The following is an 18,682-nucleotide window of genomic DNA, read 5'->3' on the forward strand; positions in this document are numbered from 1 at the left end:
AAAGATTGGCAGAGACACAGGGTTCAAAGTTTAATTCTGGAGAAGGAGAAAGCTCCAGGATTGCAGCACTCCATAAACCTGGCCTAGGTTTTAATACCAAATGATATTTGCACACAAACAACAATGGGAATGCTCTCACAAACAAGACAATGCAAAAGAGAAATGTCGTAAATGTGTACATGTTGTACACTCTATATGTTACAATATTATAATCATAAAATGTCCAAAATGGATGTCCATTGGGTTAGGTCTAGTGGCTGAGTGCTGTGAACTGTAAATAAGAGATCTTGTGGTCAAGCCCCCAGGCCAGCTACATGTGATATGTTAAAACTTAATACTTGATGTCCTTAGCGGTTCAGGTATACTATAGTAGACAGCCAATGGTTTAGCCTGGTTACCACCCATCAACGGGAGTGAAGTCTCAATAAAGTGATTGATAAGAAGTCAACGAGATGATTCATTGAGTAGTAGGAATGATTGGTGGGTGTTTTCCTCCAGTTATTTTAGGATACAGTAGCACTTGCCGCTTGTCACCTCCTAATATTCTAACCAATTACTGCAAGCAATGAAGTGGTGCACCTTCCTTGATGGATTTATGAGGTGATTGACCTGCTACAATAGCGATAAGCAGTTGGACAAGTGCCACTTGTCAAGTCAATATGCACCTCTCTTACTTAGTCCAAAAGCCATTAGAATCACTTGTCCTTTTTCTTTAATTTATTTCATATCAAAATCATGGACCTTGCCCAAAGTGCATATGTTAAAAAAACTAAATATTATATTGCATCATTCAAGGGGGCCCTGACCTTGAGCTCCCTCAGAGCTGCATTCCCATTACATGAGCCTTAATATTGACATGCATTTACATAGCCACAATCAGGATACTACAAATTACCTGCCAGTTATCTCAATTCTTCATGTAGCAGAAACAGTAAACTTTAACAGTTGATTTAGCATTGAATCTGATGGTTCTTGAACATGGACTTATTTGCCCTTCCTGCCAATTAAAGAAGGTTCAAGCTCTAATTGGAATGTTAAGAGAATAAAAGCGATTCAAAAATCAGCCACCTAAGAAGTACTTGAGAATTTTTTATAGGACGCCAGATTATTGGAAGGTATCAAAGGTCTTTAATATTACAATTAACCGAAGAGGATCATCTGGCTACTTATTACTCATCCCAAATATAAATGTTCGGACTGATCCCTCCCTTGTCAATGATTGCAGAGAGTGAAAGTTGAGGTCAGACAAAAAGGCACATTAATTAACATGTCGTAGCCATCGTGGTGTCTTCGTGTCTTCCCAGGGAACTCTATCTCATCATGGTGAACAAGACGATTCCCCAATCTCAAATACTTCTATGAGGAGCATATTCTAAAGGAAGGGTCCTCTGTTGTTCACCTGGGGAGTAAGAACTATGATGTAGGAGAATATGCTCCTGCTATGCTAGCTCCAACTACAGGCACAGTCTCTAATGCTGGATAACAGGATAAGCAGGGTGTAGACCTGGTTGAACAGGAATGTACACTGTAATGATTGAAGCAGTGGTTCAAGACTGCTCTCAAAGTAGTTGCAATTCCTTGAATTGCAAGATCCTAGAATTAGTGAAATCAACTGTCGGTGAATGGCATCTAGACAACTGGTCAATAGGTTTAGAAAACGGCATTAGGAAGGGATGTGGAAGGCCCTTGAGAAACTAGAATCCTTCAATCCAGTTATTAGACATACGTGATGTCAATTTGAGGAAGAGACACTTGGTAAACGTGAATTCTGCAAACAGTAGAATCCAAGTAATTGAATCAGACCAACACTGAGAATATAGATGGACTCATATGGAACTCCCTTGTAGCTGAGATCTGTGATGAACAACCATGATTCGCAGAAGACAGACACAATAGATAAATATGCTCTTCTCAAGTTTCTAATAATTTCAGTCAGTTTGAAGTTTTTTTCTTTTGCTTATATGTAAGATGTAGTTGTAGTTGTAATCATTGCAATTGAGTAATTAGGCTCCTGCCCACCAGCTATGGCAGCTTGCTATTTCTTTTGAAATGTTATTCATAGGTCACACAACACTTCTTAGGATACAGGAGCTTGAAAATACCCCACAGTGAAGTTCAAAAGCATAACTCTATTTATTACATTATGTTGTCAAATTGTACTGCTTATGGTCATTAAATAAAATGAAGAACTTACCAGTTTCAGTGGTGGAGTTGGATTTGGTATAGATAGCGTTAATTCTTCATCCCAAAATGGATTAAGGTCCCTCTTAATTACTCGTGTCTTAACTGTCTGCACAAAATGTTAGAACACATCCATGTAATTATACTTGGCAGAGTATCTGGGCAAGCTTTTTTTCATTTTTGAAAAATCCTGACAGGCTTTTTATTTCTTAAATGAAAAGTCAGTAGAGAGAAAAAAAACACAAAATATCTTTTTAATATAAAGAGTAAAGAGAATGAAATTTTGTGTTCGAGTCAAATGACAAAGATGAAATCATAACAACAAAGAAATTAACAACTTCTATTGACATGTCACAGTGTCATCGAAGTAATCCAATATAAGGATACACGTGAGAAGCTCCTCATAGCTATTGTCTTGAATCTAAGAAAACAAACCAGTTAGAAAGAACCCTCTGATCTCAGTAAGAATCATTCATGTAGGCAGACCGAAAGTAATTTGAAATAGGCAGGACATTGATATTGTTTAGTAGAATATTGCTTACTAAAATTAAACCCAAAATATCTTATTTTGAATAGCTACTTTTGTTGAATAAATTAAAGGTTAAAGCAGTCATGTTCAGGTTAGAACGAGATGAAAGGAAGCCTGGACTTTATTTATCTCTGCTCATAAGTTTTTAGGGGCAAAATGCTGGATGGATGAGAGTTGTCTATTAGTACAGATATTTACAAGATCGATATCTGCTCTGTGATATTACATGGCATTGACTTGTTGGAGCTTATGGATCTATTTTGAATTTCTTCAGTTGTTGTCTCTAGTTTATTGGGAAAGAGAGAAACAATGAAGGAGTTAGAAGGGGATTCACTAATTTCAATTACAAAACGATTTTTTTCCGTATCTCTGTGCAGGTCTCTGTAGTGTCACCATTTTCAGTTTCCGTTATGATGCAGTCAAGATGGACTTCTAGGGTTGGTGACAGTCAGTTTATAGGAACGAGATTACATCCTCAGAGGACCCGGAGGGTTTTGGAGGAGTTTTATGGGTCCAATGGAGTTCGCTTACTATATTTCACCATCGGGAGCAGTTCCACGCAATTCATTCCTGGTTTTGTCGCATTCTGACGACTCCCGTAAAACAAAGTTATTTTCAGTATATTTTAATTGTATACAGTAAAGGTGTTGTTGAGAGCAGGTTATCTGGAGAAACACTTTAGTATAATAGCTCGTTGGAACCGAAATGAGGAGATCTACAGGATGGAATGGTGAAAAGTGACCTTCAATGGCCAAAGAGATCATAGAGGCAGATTTACCATTTTCTTAGATTAAAAGTGACTTTAATTAGTCACTCAATTAATTAAAAAGGGGAAAATGCTTAATTGAAGAAAAAGGCCAAAAGGGAGAAAAGTGACTTAAATAAAATAAAATAAAAGTCACTTAAATAAAGTAAAGGGGAGAATATTCTAGAATGGAAATAAAATAATAAAATAAAGTACTTCTAGAAGGTTGGAGAGAGATCCATTTGATCTTTAAAAGGAAGGGAAGCAAATCATTTGGGACATCTTGGAGTTGTGATATTTTCTTGTTGGAGAGATTTTGGGAACGTTGTTCTCAACTTTAGTAAGCCCCATGACAAAAACAATTGGGTTTCCTATTGTGACTTGAACGAAAACCCAACCCACTGTTGAGGAGATTTCATCCAGAAATCTCACGGAGTTTCAGTGTTATCAGCAGAATGGAGTGGGGATCACACAAATCTCCAATTGGGTGTTATTTCCATTAGTTGTTTTGGAGGCCAGGACCAGCATTGTAGCATTAGTTCTTGGAGGTCATATTGTCTATTTGGGAGTAGATCTTCAGCCATTATCAGACATCTCAGATTTTTGCCGTTGTTTCTCAGGTTTTGATCCAGATTTGGCATGTAATATCTTATTCCAGTAAATAAAATAACGCTGATTTTCTGATCTATATTGTCTTTGTATTTCTTTGCTTAGTTGTTGCAAAGTGCCATGATGTAAATTTTTTGCGGCAAATTATTTGTGAAATTTTCTGAAGAATGCTAAAGAAGAAAAAATTATTGAAATTTTAGAAAATAAATAAATCGGGATATTACAGTGGTATCAGAGCATGATTTTGGCTAGTTGTGGGTTAAAATCAAAGTTGTTGTATTGCTCCTAAAAAAAATAAAGGAGCCAAGTTCATCAGTTAAATTTCTTAATCTATTTGCTGGCAAACAATTGTTGTAGGTGATTTCTCAAAGTGCTAAAGAGAACATATTGGACAGAGTAATATTGGTTTGCAGAGCTAAAATTAATGATCTTGCTTAGACAAATTTATTTATTGGGCCGAATTTATTCTACTACGCCAAAATTATTTTGCTAGGCCGAAATTATTTTGTTGGACCGAATTTATCTTGTTGTGCTGAATTTCTCTTGCAGGGCCAAAATTATTTTGTTGGGACGAATTTATCTTGTTGTGCTGAAATTCTTTTGCAAGGCCAAAATTATTTTGTTGGGCCATATTTATCTGGTTGGGCCGAATTCATTTTTTTGGGCCAAAATTATTCTGTTGGGCTGAATTTATCTTGTTGTGCCAAATTTCTCTTGCCAAGTTGAATTTCTCTTGTTGGGTTGAATTATTTTGCAGCAATTGAATTTATTGATGAAGTCGTTGATTAAATTTTCTAAGTCAACGAAAAAAAGAGAGATTATTCCTCAGTATTATTAAAACATTTGGTTGGGTTTCCCGTTGTGACATTTTTCAATGAAAAAATTGTGATTAAGTGGTTGTCTTTATTAAAATTTCAGCAAAATCACTTCTGGAGATTTTCTGAAGAAATTTTATTTGTTGAAGCCGTATTATTGTTCCATTTATCATAATTATTTGTCGAAGCCAGATAGGGCTATTAGGTCGAGTTTATTTACTAGAGCCAGATTTGTCTATTAGGCCAAGTTTATTTGCCAAACCCAAATTTATTATTGGAGCTGAGTTTATTTGTTGGGCTGAGTTTAATTGTCACAGCCCAATTTATTTGCTGGAGCCAGATTTATCTATTGGGGCCAAGTTTATTTGTTGGGATGAGTTTATTTTTCGGAGCCCATTTTATCTGTCGCAGCCAAATTCATTTGCCAAAACCTGAATTTATCTATTAGACTGAGATTATCTGTTGGGGTCGAGTTCTACTTGAAGGCTAGGTTACTTTTTGAGACAGGTGTTATCATTTCCTAAAACCGAATCAGACTACTATATTGTTGGAATTGTGTCAGATTCCTCAAACTCATTTGAGCATTTTAATTCTTTGAAGTATTTGCCTCTCATATTTATTTAAGTTACAAGTGTTTCCACTTTATCTACAAAGTCTTTGACGAAAGTACTGCTTGCTAACTATTTGTTAAAAGTTCTCAAAGGAAGTTTTTAATGTTTGTTGGATTATTGAGAGTGAAGTGTCTGTGATAAAGATATTTCCTTGTATCACATATGAAGCCTTGTAAATTCGTGAGGTCGGGGATCATGGTTGAGCATGTATTTGTCATAGTCATGAGGAGTTACCAATCTTAGCCCATTGCCAGCTTGATATATTTTTCATAAGTAGAGTTTTGTCACTATGGATGATTGGGACAAGGCCTTCATAAATGCCTTCATAACTTAGTAGTAGTTGATTCTTTGGGCAATAATGCTTCCATGGGCCAAAGAACAAAACCAAACAGGAGGCCGTTTTCAAAGGGGGTACATTCTACCCTACTGTTGGAGCAAATAAGGGATTTGAAAAAAGAATTGGAGGTAAGAAATTGGATTTATGCACTTGGATCAGACTTGAAGAACATGAAGGTGACTATAAAGGCCCTCATTAATCTGGAGAAATTAGACTCACAACTTTCTAAGGTGAGCCAATCAAATTTGAGGATTCTAAATTGGGCTCTAAAGCCAACGATACTTGCCTTGATACAGCGAAGATTCTTGGAGCACCCTTGTGAGGAGGTGAAACTTATAGTTGCCTCCTATTTGAGTGAATTCATGAGGATAACTTCAACTATACCTCCCTACAATGATGATATTATGAGAAAAAAATTCCAGGTGATAGTGGAAGGCTTCCAAGACTTGGATAACACTTTGGGTCCTACCTTGGGAAAGAAGCTTAAAATCTTATAAATCATGGTCGAAGTCAAATCATATGACGTCATGCTTGATTTAGAATGTAATGATTTGATTCTTCAAATGTTCGAATGTTTCTAAAGCATTAAGTAACATCATCCCGACACTATCAAATCAAACATGCAGCTTATTTTTTCTTTAGTTATGGGAGACCGTGATTCCATTTGCAAGAAGCTGCAATCCAAGCTATTGGCCATTTGGAGGAAGGAATTGATTGTCTCACCTACTACCTATGAACTAGCTAAAAGGTTGGTTGAGCGGAACATGAAACTATTTAGAAGGCAGCTAACCAAGGAGGAGTTGAGGAGGATGCAAGTTTGTAGTGAAGACAAGGATGAGAATATTTAGACCAACAACAAGAATGAGCTAAGGAGGAAAGGTGTTTGTTTTATCTGCAAGGGACCTTGGGGGCCTAACCACTCATGCTTGAGTGATACGGAGGAGATGACAGAGGTAGAGCGGGAGAAGATTCCTTCTGACCATTCTGGTGAGGATTCTCTTACTATAGTTGGGTCCATTGATTCACGAGGCTACCCTTGAAGAGAATGAGCAATCATGTGCAGCCATTGATAACAGCTCACCTAAGTTGCACGAAACGGGGAAACGGGTACGAGTTTCCGAAACAGGCACGAGTACGAAACGTGACCTCCCAAAATTTTGGAAACGGGGAAACACAATATATATATATATATATATTAGGATATTTAAAAAATATGTGCAATCATATAGCATATATGATACATTCTAATTTATTACATTATGATTAAATTGTCAATTGTCAATGCATAAACTATAAGTCTCTAAATTTACATCACATTTACTCATGAATGATCACAATGAAAATAGCAATATCAAAAATCAACCACAAGAAATTTCTAATTTCTTGTCTCGTGCTTGATTGGAAGTCTCCTCCTACATAGTCGAACGACCTTAGTGCTCTTGATTAAATACAAGTTCCATACCCTAGTACCCTACATGCTCTTGATTATTGAGAGTCTCCATTGCATAGAGGGCTTGGTTCTCTTGATTAAATACAAGTTCCATACCCTAGTAGATGACAAAATCCAATGGAAACATTGTAATACCCCCAATCCTGGAATCCTGAAAAACAGATAAATCTGTTGGATTTTGAGTGAGATCTAAAATTCTACTTTCTCCATATGAAATCCAATGAAGGCGAAACCACTCTCAAACATCCTGAGTCATTTCATGGTAATGTTAAAAATTTAAGTAAAAAGATGAAAATGAAAAATAAAGGAGAATGTCACTTTTACTTTAAGAATCTAACATTACCATGAACTGCATATCAACACTAGGACCATAGGTTTGAACATTAGGCTGCCCCACTCAGAAAATCCTCTTTTTTATAACTTGAGAGGCATCTAGAAGCATCCAGAAAATATTTTACTCGCCCAATAAAAAATTAGAAGCGAAAAGATAAAAAAAAATACAAGAAAAAGTCAAGTTAGAAAAGGAAACTCCACCGTACGGCCTAGAAACGCGTTTCCGGCCGTACTGGCCACGTTTCCTCCTTGAGAAATGGGCCAATACGGCCGGAAACGCGTTTCCAGGACGTACGGTACGAGTTTCCTCGTTTACGTTTCGTTTCCGGCCAGAAACAGACCCTTCTCCAACGTTTCTTGCAACTTAGCAGCTCACCTATACATCTATATTTGATGTTTGGGAATGACGGGCAGCAGATCAATCCCATGTGTGAAGAAGGCCCAGGAAAGGACACTCAGGAAGACTTGAGGAATGAGGCGCTATTGATAGTTCAACATGGAGAACACTTAGAGGAGTATGAGTCAGAGGAGTACGACATTCAATGATGAGTCACCTTTGAGGATCCAGTTGAAGGCTCAAGTTGGAGACATGGTGGAGATGGTTGAGCATCCATCTTTGGGTCCGCCCATTGATGTGGTGCGAATAGATGTAGAGGTAGCTAGCAGGGTTGTAGTCCTTTCAAACAATAGCCGTCAAGAAAAGATTGAGCATTTCAGGACCAATCTTCAGGACCGATCTTATGGCATCGAAGCAAAAGATCCAAACATTACAAGGAACCATCTTGCGGCAAACCAGTGAAATTGAGGAGCTTAGAGTGGTGTGTGCCAAGTTAGCAGCCAAGTTGTCTAGCATTAAGGGATGGCTAAAATTCCTAGAGAGGTAGCAAAGGAAGTATATTTTGGAGATACAAAGTGGCCTTCTCTAAGAGTACATAGACAGGGCTTGCAGCAATGTTTGCCCACCTTTGTCCATTAGGGAGAGATGGGAAAGGTTTTCTAGTTGCATTTTATTGGTTGATCAGGTGGAGCAATATCTGTTGAACATGAAGCAGCTTGGGCATAATGTACAAGTATCTTGTGCAGGTGATCATGCGTTCGATACTTCCCTCGGGATGGATTGGCGAGAGATTATGAGTTGGGATTCTATTGATGGAGCAACTCTTAGGAGGATATTTATAGTCGAGGGTATAGCACGACAAGAGCCCTTAGGCATGGGTGATGAACGGCTTTAGTGGCATTGGGATCCAAGTGGATCTAGTAATGGCAAGATGGGTCAGAGATGGGTTTGAGATCCAAGTATTAAGGGATCCATTCATGTTTGGTTAGCATGGAGGCATGATGTGACCCAATGGCTCATATGGGATCCTGGTATCAGTGTACAAATGACTTTATAGTGGACAAATGCGGATTGCTTGAGGGCAAGCAATCTTGGGGCAGGAGGATTTGTAATGTCCACATTTTCAGTTTCACTTATGATGCAGTCAGGATGGACTTCCAAGGTTGGTGGCAACTAGTTTATACGAGCAAGATTACATCATTAGAGGACACAGAGGGTTTTGGAGAAGTTTTATGGGGTCCGATGGAGTTCGCTTACTGTGTTTGACCATTGGGAGCAATTTCGCACAGTTTGTTCTTGGTTCCATCACATTCTAATGACTCCCATAAAACAAAGTTATTTTCAATATATTTTAATTGTATACACTAAAGGTGTTGTTGGGAGCGGGTTATTTGGAGAAACACCTTAGTGTAATAGCTTGTTGGAATTGGAATGAGGAGATCTACAGGATGGAAAGGTGAAAAGTGGCTTTCAATGGCCAAAGAGATTGTAGAGGCAGATTTACCATTTTCCTAGATTAAAAGTGACTTGAATTAGTCAGTGTTGCAGGAACTGTCCCCCCCCCTCGAAGGATCCAAAGGCAGATCCACGTCCCGTATGGATCCGGCGCCGATCCTTTGGCAGAACCGCAGATCGGAAAATCGGATCCGCGGTTCCTCCTTTTTTTGGCGATTCCTGCAAATTTGGATTCATGGGGGCCCAATCCGCGACTCCTACTGCCCGATCCGCAGTTCCTATTTCCTGATCCGCGGATCCGGAAAGGATCGGGTGCGGATCTGTGGAGGTTCAGGCGTGTATCCACCGCGGATCGCGAGTGGATCCAAGAGAAGGTGGACAGTTCCGCAGGGCTTTTTTTGTTTTTTTTTTTGTTTTTGGAAATTTCGAACTGTTCTGTGAGAAACTACACTTTCCGAATACTCCCAAGGTGCCCCTTGATGCTCCCTAGACGCTTCATAGATGCTCCCTAATGGTAATGTTAAATTCTTAAAGTAAAAGTGACATTCTCCTTTATCTTTCATTTCCATCCTTTTACTTAAATTTTTAACATTACCATGAAATGACTCAGGATGTTCGAGAGTGGTTCCAACCTCATCAGACTTCATAGGGAGAAAATAGAATTTCATATCCCATTCAAAATTCAGCAGACTTAACAGTTTTCAGGATCAATGGGATTGTGGCATTTCATTGGATTATATCATGAATGAGGGCATGTGACTAGAATTTAATCAAGAGCAACAAGCCCTATATGTACCCCAATGTTGGTGTTATTGATTGTTGAACTCCTTTGTCATGGCCTTAGCAATTATGTATCCTTCACTCAAGTCAAAATCATTGATTAGGCATGTTAAGCTTTCTCTACCATATTATAAGGCTTGGATTACATTGTTCATCAAAATTAGGCAATGTTGACTAAAATCCCTATAGAATTGAAGTAGAGGCAAAGGCTAGACAAGAGAAGAGGAATCTAGATTGTAGATGGTTGATGCTGGAATAATTAATCATTGATGTACAATGGATGCCATATCTATCTTGATTTATGTAAAAATATGCATTTTTTCATGTCTTACAACTAATTTGGTATTTTGGATGTTTTTTTTAATATAAATGCAAAAAAAGATTAAATATATATATATATAGTAGACGCTTCCGAGACACTTCGCTTCCTAGATTTTTGAAAAATGACGCTTCCGCATCCCCGCTTCCAAAAAACGTCCCCGTTTCGTCCCCACTTCGTGCAACATTGGAATTAGTCACTCAATTAATTAAAAAAGAAAAAATGCTTAATTGGAAAAAAAGGGCTAGGAGGAAGAAAAGTGACTTAAATAAAATATAATAAAAGTCACTTAAATAAAAGGGGGGAATCTTCTAGAATGGAAATAAAATAATAAAATAAAGCACTTCTCAAAGGTTGGATAGGGATCAATTTGATCTTTAAAAGGGAGGGAAGCAAATCATTTGGGACATCTTGGAATTGTGATATTTTCTCGTTGAAGAGGTTTTGGGAATGTTGGGATAAGGTCCCCTGGGGTCAATTTTGCAAATAGTTTTGTATTTTTGTAAAGTCTCCGCATTTTGAGGAGCGGAGCGCGAAGGTCGTTAGGATTCAAAGGGGCTTTAGGAAGGTCAAAGCCCCTTAGTTTGTTAGAAGTTAAGTGTTTTATGACTGCCCATGGTTCGCGGACCATGGTATTGTAAAAAGAAGATGCTATAAAAAGGAGTCATAGAGAGTCACAGGGGAGAAGCTATCGATTGAATATCTATGTATGGGCAAGTGATCTAAGTCAGAAGAGTTTGTTTCTATACTTACGTGAAGGGGAAGACTCCTGCAGTTGTGCGCAGAGACCTTGGTAAGTCGGCAACTGAATGCACGGGCCCCTGTAGCTGTGTGCGCAGGGAAGAAAGAGTTTGTAATAGAAGATTTGAATATAATAAAGACCATTTTGGAGCAATATCTGTGTATCTGCGCGTTTATGTTTACTTCTACATTTACTGTGAATTTGCTCTGTTTATTGTAGTTATAATAAGAAACACTTAATGAAAGCGCGAAAGTGGTAGATCTGTTAATTTACTTGATGTTATGAATGATTAAAGCAATCGGCGCAAAGTTAGAATATGTTATCTGTAAGTGACTGTAATTTCCGCGCTCAAGAGATAGGGTTTGCGAAGGTCGGTATAAAGCCCTAGAAGTAACAGAAACCCATCACACAGACCTTTGGATGCAGAAACCTGGTTTTGTCATCCACCAATACTGCCTCGGGTGAGACTACAGCCTGCGCTACGCGGGTTGTTGCCGAAAGGGCTGGCAGCGTAGGGTTTTGTTGGTTGGCGCAGCTAACTCTGAACCTGGGTCCAGACCCCCTCAAGCCAAAAAATGGTTCCATTGTCAAGACCGGGATCTGTCTGAGGAATGTGTGATGTCGAATAAATGGTTCCCAACTAAGAAGGAGATCGAAAAGTGGATAGATCGGAAGCTACACGAATTTGCAGCCCAAGAAAATAGGAATTCGCGCCTGTTGAAGGAAGAGTGGTTGAATAGATACCTATATACAGACGAACACGAAATTTTCTTTTGCTCTTTTCTATGCGAATTACACAAGTAGTTGTCTAAATTGGCAGACAATCAAGGTACGTGGAAGTTGGATAACCCTATTGTGTGGACTCCAGAGTTGGTGAAACGCCTGGAAGCTTCCGAAAACAAAATCGCGAGGGCTGTCGATCACTAGATCAATAGCATTTTGGATGGATTCATCACTAAATTAGCAATCGATACATCTGTCAGTTATAGTGAAACTGAACGCCGGTTTTTCAAAGGACCAAGAGGTAAGTATCTGAAGTCCTTGAAAACTTGGATTAAAATTCTATTGTGCAAGAAAAGGGTTATGCCACTGAATTAATGTTTAGAAGAGACTTGATGGGAACTATGCGAAGTGGAAAGACGTTCGGAGGAAATCTCGATTCGAGCGCTGAGTACAGTCCTCTGTTGGGGTTGTCTGATAGTGACGAAGAAAGTAGTATTCTGAAAACACCTCCAGGTGTGTTGCAGACGATGAATCAGGGTATCATGAGAATACCACATCCATCCACTCCACCTCTGCCATCACCTCCACCTCACACACTTACACCTACACCTCTGCCTCCGCCTCCACCTCCACTATTCAACATGGCAAATGCTATGAAGATGCCCATATTCAAGGGTCTAGGGACAAAAGACCCTGAACAGTTTTGGTTTGTAGCAGATGCTATGTGGAAGTCACAGTAGATTACAGATGATGACCTGAAGAAAGCATAGTTGGTCACAACGTTGCAAGATAGAGCACTACGCTGGTATATTAAGTATTGTTTGATTCATCCAAATGCGACGCTGAAAGAAACAAAGGAAGCGCTAAATAATGAATTCAAGAAGCCTAAGTCACAAGCCCAGTCAGTAACAGAGGTCAAAGAGATCCAACAAAAGGTGAATGAGTCTGCATGGGACTTTGATTAGAGGTTGAAATGTCTGCTCTAGTAGGCTAATATGCAAATCACGAATGACCAACACAAGGACTGATATATTGCTTCGTTATTACCCCATTTGAGATTGCCACTATCACAACAGAAGATTGGAACGCATGCCGAGGCACTAGAGATTGCTATGAAATTGGAAGTCTCACCTATTCAGGATACGAATCTGGGAGTTCAGCAAGTTCAATCGCAGTTGGCTAGCCTACATATGGAGTTGCAGAGCCTCAAAAAGGGAAAAGAAGTTCAGAATGAGGTCTGCGCGGAAGTATGGTGTTTGAAATGTAAGGGCCATGGTCACGACAAGGACCATTGCCTGATGTATCAAAATTATCTTGTTGGGGGAGGTCCTGTCCCCTTGAAGCCAGAAAACATTGTTGGGCCAAGTACAATCGTGGTACCTTGGTGCATTAATTGTCAGATTACAATAAAACATATGACGGACAATTGTCATTTGCTGCAAAAGTTTGTGCAGACTCCCTAGCAGTTGTTCTGTAATTTCTGTAAGTTTGTGGGTCATGACGAGCGCAATTGCTGAAGTTATGAACTGATGATGGACAGAACACCCACATATAGAGTACAGATGGAGGCCCGTCCTCAGGATCAAGGCGCAACTACAGCGCGCGGAGGGTTTCAGGGACAAGGAAGAGGACGAGGAGGAGCTGGAAGAGGTTGTGGCCAGATCATTTGTTACAATTGTGGAGAACCAGGTCACTTTGCGCGAGATTGTCAAAATCCAACGCACCCCTCATGTCAATATTGTCGATAATTTGATCATGTCATAGAAGATTGTCTCGTGCTCATCACGAAGATGCAAGAAAAGAAGACTCAGACTCAACAGCCTACCCAGAACATCCAGATGATGAGATCAGAACCACACGAAGAGGGTCCTAGTGTTAATATCGTCACGCGAAGTGGCATAGCTACCAAGGAGGATAAAGGGAAGCAACCAAAGGAAAATGTATGGGTTCGCAAGGCTGCTGACAAGGAGGCTGGATTCGATGTGAATAAAGTAAAGGAAACGTTTATGGAAGCAAAAAGGAGCTTCGCGGATGCAGGAGCTTCTACATCAAGGACTCAAAGTATGTGCACGAGGAAGCCTGAAGACGTCAGTACTGTGCAAGAGGCAAACCCCTCATTATTAGCATCATTTTTACAAACCTGCATGAAGCTCCTAAGGGATAAGAAGGCAGTAGAGGGACTGCAAGAATTGATAGATAACTGCACTAGCAAGAATAAGCCACTGTCAGAATAGCACGTGGTACATAAGGTGGACAAAAGTAAGAAAAGGATTGGTCGCGAAATGAGATTGACTGCCCAGATTGGAGAATTCGAAATGGACCAGGTAATTCTTGATTTAGGGTCTGATGCAAATGTTTTGCCGAAGAAAACCTAGGAAAGAATGGGAAGACCAGCACTACAGTGGTCCCCGATCCAGCTGAGAATGGCGAATCAGCAAAAGATTATTCCTATGGGGCACCTACATGGGGTGACTGTGGATATTGAAGGGGTGCGCGCCATAGCCGACTTTGAAGTGATCGAAATAGTGGACAACAGTAACCCATACCCAGCACTGCTTGGAATTGATTGGGCATTTGATATGAATGCATTCATCAACCTTAAGAAGCGCAGTATGACATTTGAAAAGAAAGAACTAAGGGTTATTGTTCCATTGGATCCAGCCAAGGTTGTCTGATATACTGAACCAGTCGCAATTATGATGAGGAGGACGATATTGAGCAAATCTATAAGCTGACTGCGCGAAATGAGGATTGGATCAACCCTACGATGGATGGACGAATTACGTGGGAGAAGGACAGCTCCTACAATTCAGAATCAGATGAGGAGCTCGAGCACTGGCAAAACAGGTTGCATGAGGTGTCGTCGCTGCGATGCGACAGGCTTACAAAGTCACTATGATGTATATCCATTAAGGTACGCAACTTACCGTATTATGATGGTTTATTTCTAGATAAATTTGAAAGGGATGTACCGGAGGAACATTGGTTCCAGGCATTAGACATCACGCTAAGAGCTACGCCTACAAGATGGTGGGTACGCATAAGAACAGCTTTGCAGATTGGAAGGAATATCAACAGATGATGAAGCTCCGGGTTGGGTATGCCAATACCCGCATTACAAAGAAATATATAGGGAAGGACGATCCGCGCGAGCATCTGGCTCGATGGACGAAAGCATGGGGAGAAGAACCACAGCCAGAATGGGTTCATATATTCTGCCACACTTTGGATACGATTCCAATGAACTGATACCTAGAAACGGAGCTGCGACATGGAACCGTGAAATGGGATGTTCTAAAGGAAAGTTTTATGCTCACTTTTAGCTTTGAAGATGGATTTGAGTGTATTGATGAAGCGTTACAGGAAACCAAAGTTGCAATATTCAGAATGCCTGAAGAACCTGTTGCGTGGATACAACCAGATTGGAGTACACAGCTGCGCCATGCACTCGAATGCTACAATGTGACCACTGAGGAAGACGAAGAAGATCCTAGGAACATCAATATTCCTTAGTCAGAAGAACAGCGCGAAGTCATAGGGCCTAAGGCAGAAGCCCTTGATATCTCTCAGCCCTTGAAGACTAAGCAGGTGAATATTGGATCGGAAGAACAACCGAAGTTCGCAAACATAGGCGACTATTGGGACGAAGACACAGTGGACAAAGTCGTGGACTTACTACAGGAGTATCAGGACTTGTTTCCCACCAAGTTCTCTGATCTAAAAGGGATAGTAGGGGATCTGGGCATTATGAAGATCACTTTGAAGTCAGATGTGAAGCCAGTAAAGCAGCACGCTTATCGCTTGAACCCTAAGTACAAAGAAAAAGTGCACGAGGAATTAAATAAGATGCTTGCAGCTGGGATTATTGAACCTGTCGAGGAATCAGACTCGGTTAGTCCTATGGTGGTTCAAGAAAAGAAGACGCAGGGTGAAATTCAAATATGCGTAGACTTGAGGAAGTTGAATGATGCTTGTGTCCATGATCCGTTTCATACGCCATTCACAGACGAAGTCCTGGAAAATGTTGGAGGACAGGAAGCCTATTCATTTACTGATGGGTTCTCAGGGTATCATCAAATCAAGATCGCATTGGAGGATCGAAGTAAGACCACCTTCGCGATTGAATGGGGTTGCTTTCAGTGTACAATGATGCCTTTCGGAGTTAAGAACGCCCTTGCAATCTTCTCTCAGGTGGTAGTCGTAGCTTTCAAAGAATTTATTCACAAGTTTTTGGAAGTTTATTTCGACGATTGAGCAATGTTTGGGTTAGTAAAGAGACATGTTGCCAGTCTTCGCCTCATGTTGGATACTTGTCGAAAGTATTAGATATCCCTTAATCTGAAGAAATGTTAAAATTGGCAACTAGGGCCAAACTCCATGTGGGTCTTCTTATTCATGGCAGCTGATATTTTTCTTGGATTCCTCTCGTTGAGAGGTGTAAGATTGATCTAAAGATCATCCGATTCCGACATGTATTCATGGAGATATGAATTTATTTGTGTTATGTGACAATTTGTCAAGGTCAACCAGCAACCAAATTGCCCCCACCTGCCCTCAACGTTTTACTATAAATAAAGGTGGCCTTCAAGTCATTTTCACACACACTCTTGTGATCTCTCTTCATTTTCTGTTTTGGGTTTTGATGAAGGAGAGATCTAGAGGGAGTGCCCTTGGCTCTACGTTGCCCTAATGGAGAAGCTCTACGCTACCCTAATGGAGAAGCTCTAATGCTACCCTAATGAAGAAGCCCTAACGTTGCCCTAGCATTCATGAAAGAAATACCTCAACACAGTCATGGAGGAATCCTACAAGTAGCCATGAGAGAAGTCTAATACGCTAGCCTAATGATGCCCTAATCCGCAATAAAAGGAAGTCTAATACACAGTCTCTTAACGTTGCCATGGAGAGCCCTAATTACAGTGAATGAAGCCAGCCCTATAGACGCAGTCATGGAGGATGAAAGGTAGACACTTATGTTGTTCTAAAGGAGGCTCCTACACAGTCCTAGGAGAGGTCTTCTATCCGCAATCTTTAAAGAAGCTAGGCCACAGTTTAAGGAGGGTTTTATGTACCCTAACCGCAATCAATACAAGCCCTAGCTGCAGTCATATAGTTGGCTCTCAAACGTTGTCTAATTCCGCAGAGAAAGGAGGTTTCAAATGCAGCTTGTGCACAGTCCTTGAGGGTCCTTAATATGTTGTTCAAAGGAAGCCTTAATACGTTGTTAAGAAAAGCTCCAATACGTTGTTAAGTGCGGCACTTATTCACACAAGAGCCAGGACATCTAGCCGCTGTCAAGTAAGCTTAAACGTTGTCCAGAAGTGACCTCTCCACAGCTTGTGAAGTTCTATCTCATAGCTAGAAGAATGCCCTATCATTACAGTCATCAAGGAGAGGCCTCAAGACGTTGTTAAGGAACCCTAAATGCAGCTAGAATCGTTGTAGGTGACAGCGTAGTATCAAGGTCATGAATAGCCATGAATTCATGATTTGACTAGGCATGTTGTAAGATTCTATAAGCTACAACTAGCTGCTTTGCTAGGCTGCAAGCCATAGCAAGCAGCTAAGGTTGTTCCATGGGAGTATTGCAGTATGCATTGAGTGTGGGCGGCAACGTGGACTTTCCTAGGTGGTCTACATCCCTTTGAAGGGCTTAGTTATCTAACAGCTATGTAGCATGATGAGATGCATGATGAGAGGCAACATGATGGATGCAGCATGATGAGATGCAACATGGTGATGGATGCAGCATCATGAGATGCAACATGATGGATGCAACATGGTTGGATGCAGCATGATGATGGAATCACCTTGGAATAATGTTTGCCTTCACCCGAGTTCAAAACTGCAGTCCATGTCCTCAGATCTGCAACCCCTTTATGTCATCTTCATGGTGAAGATATCTGCTCTTATTTTGACAAGTCAAAGTGTTGACTTCTGATGTATATGTACTATCTCTCTTTGCTGAACTATTGAAGAGTATAAGAATTGATCAAGGGTTTCCCCACATTGGGGTTTGTCCTTGGCTGGCACCACATCTTGTGTCCTCTTGTCTTGGATTGTTTTTTGTGATTTATGTTTATGTTCTATCTGCACTATACTATCATGCTGATGTGATTGCTAATCGGAATATTGTCATTGGGCTAATATGAAAAATTGAAGTAAATTGCGCTAAGCATAGAACATACCTAAAATTAACATGGTATCGGAGTTGAGGTGAAGACAAAGCCCAAGCAAGAGTGAAAGAGCAATCACTGAAGACAGTTGGAAAGGACAAAAAGGCTCAATGGGTTCCTCATCCCTCTTCAAATTCACCAAGGGTGAAGTCGAAGCAAAGAAGATTATCAAAGTGGCGCAGCAGAAGCATCTGGTGGCCTACCTACAGGTCACTTCAATGGGAAGTCCGGATCTAAGAATGGAAGGAAAGGCAGATGCCTTGCTTGCAATAAGTTTGGCCATTATGTGAGGAAGTGTCCAAATAGAAGGGACACATCACTTGATGATGATAACAATCATTCCAGGGGCATCTTCAATGATCAAAGGAATGACAGGTACAATGGCAAAGGAATAAAAGGAATGCAGGTCATCAAGGAAATGGTCGACTCTTCAAGGAAAGCAAGGAACTCCAGGTATGAAGAATCAAATGTTGTTTCTGAGTATTATCTTATGTCGGCCCTCTCCACCGGACTCGTTGGGAAAATTGATAGTGGTGCCTC

The 18,682-nt window shown here is 40.3% G+C and overlaps 1 protein-coding gene across 5 annotated transcripts in view; it reads right to left on the minus strand.

The window, feature by feature from the left end:
• The window catches only part of LOC149168589 (GTPase activating protein 1-like), a 187,737-nt gene that overhangs the window by 135,904 nt on the left and 33,151 nt on the right, over window positions 1-18,682 (minus strand). For 4 of the 5 annotated variants that reach the window (XM_089428322.1, XM_089428321.1, XM_089428320.1 and 1 more), the window contains exon 3: window positions 2,195-2,290. The exons of the other annotated variant lie outside the window; for it this stretch is intronic. In XM_089428322.1, the coding sequence (XP_089284448.1) occupies window positions 2,195-2,290 (96 nt within the window). The remainder of the gene's footprint in view (window positions 1-2,194; window positions 2,291-18,682) is intronic. 5 annotated transcript variants of the gene reach the window in all.

This window comes from Pinus tabuliformis, chromosome 4_2 (genome assembly GCF_031772625.1).
Source record: "Pinus tabuliformis cultivar Carrire ecotype Pingquan chromosome 4_2, CPIR1, whole genome shotgun sequence".
Classification (NCBI taxonomy): Eukaryota; Viridiplantae; Streptophyta; class Pinopsida; order Pinales; family Pinaceae; genus Pinus; species Pinus tabuliformis.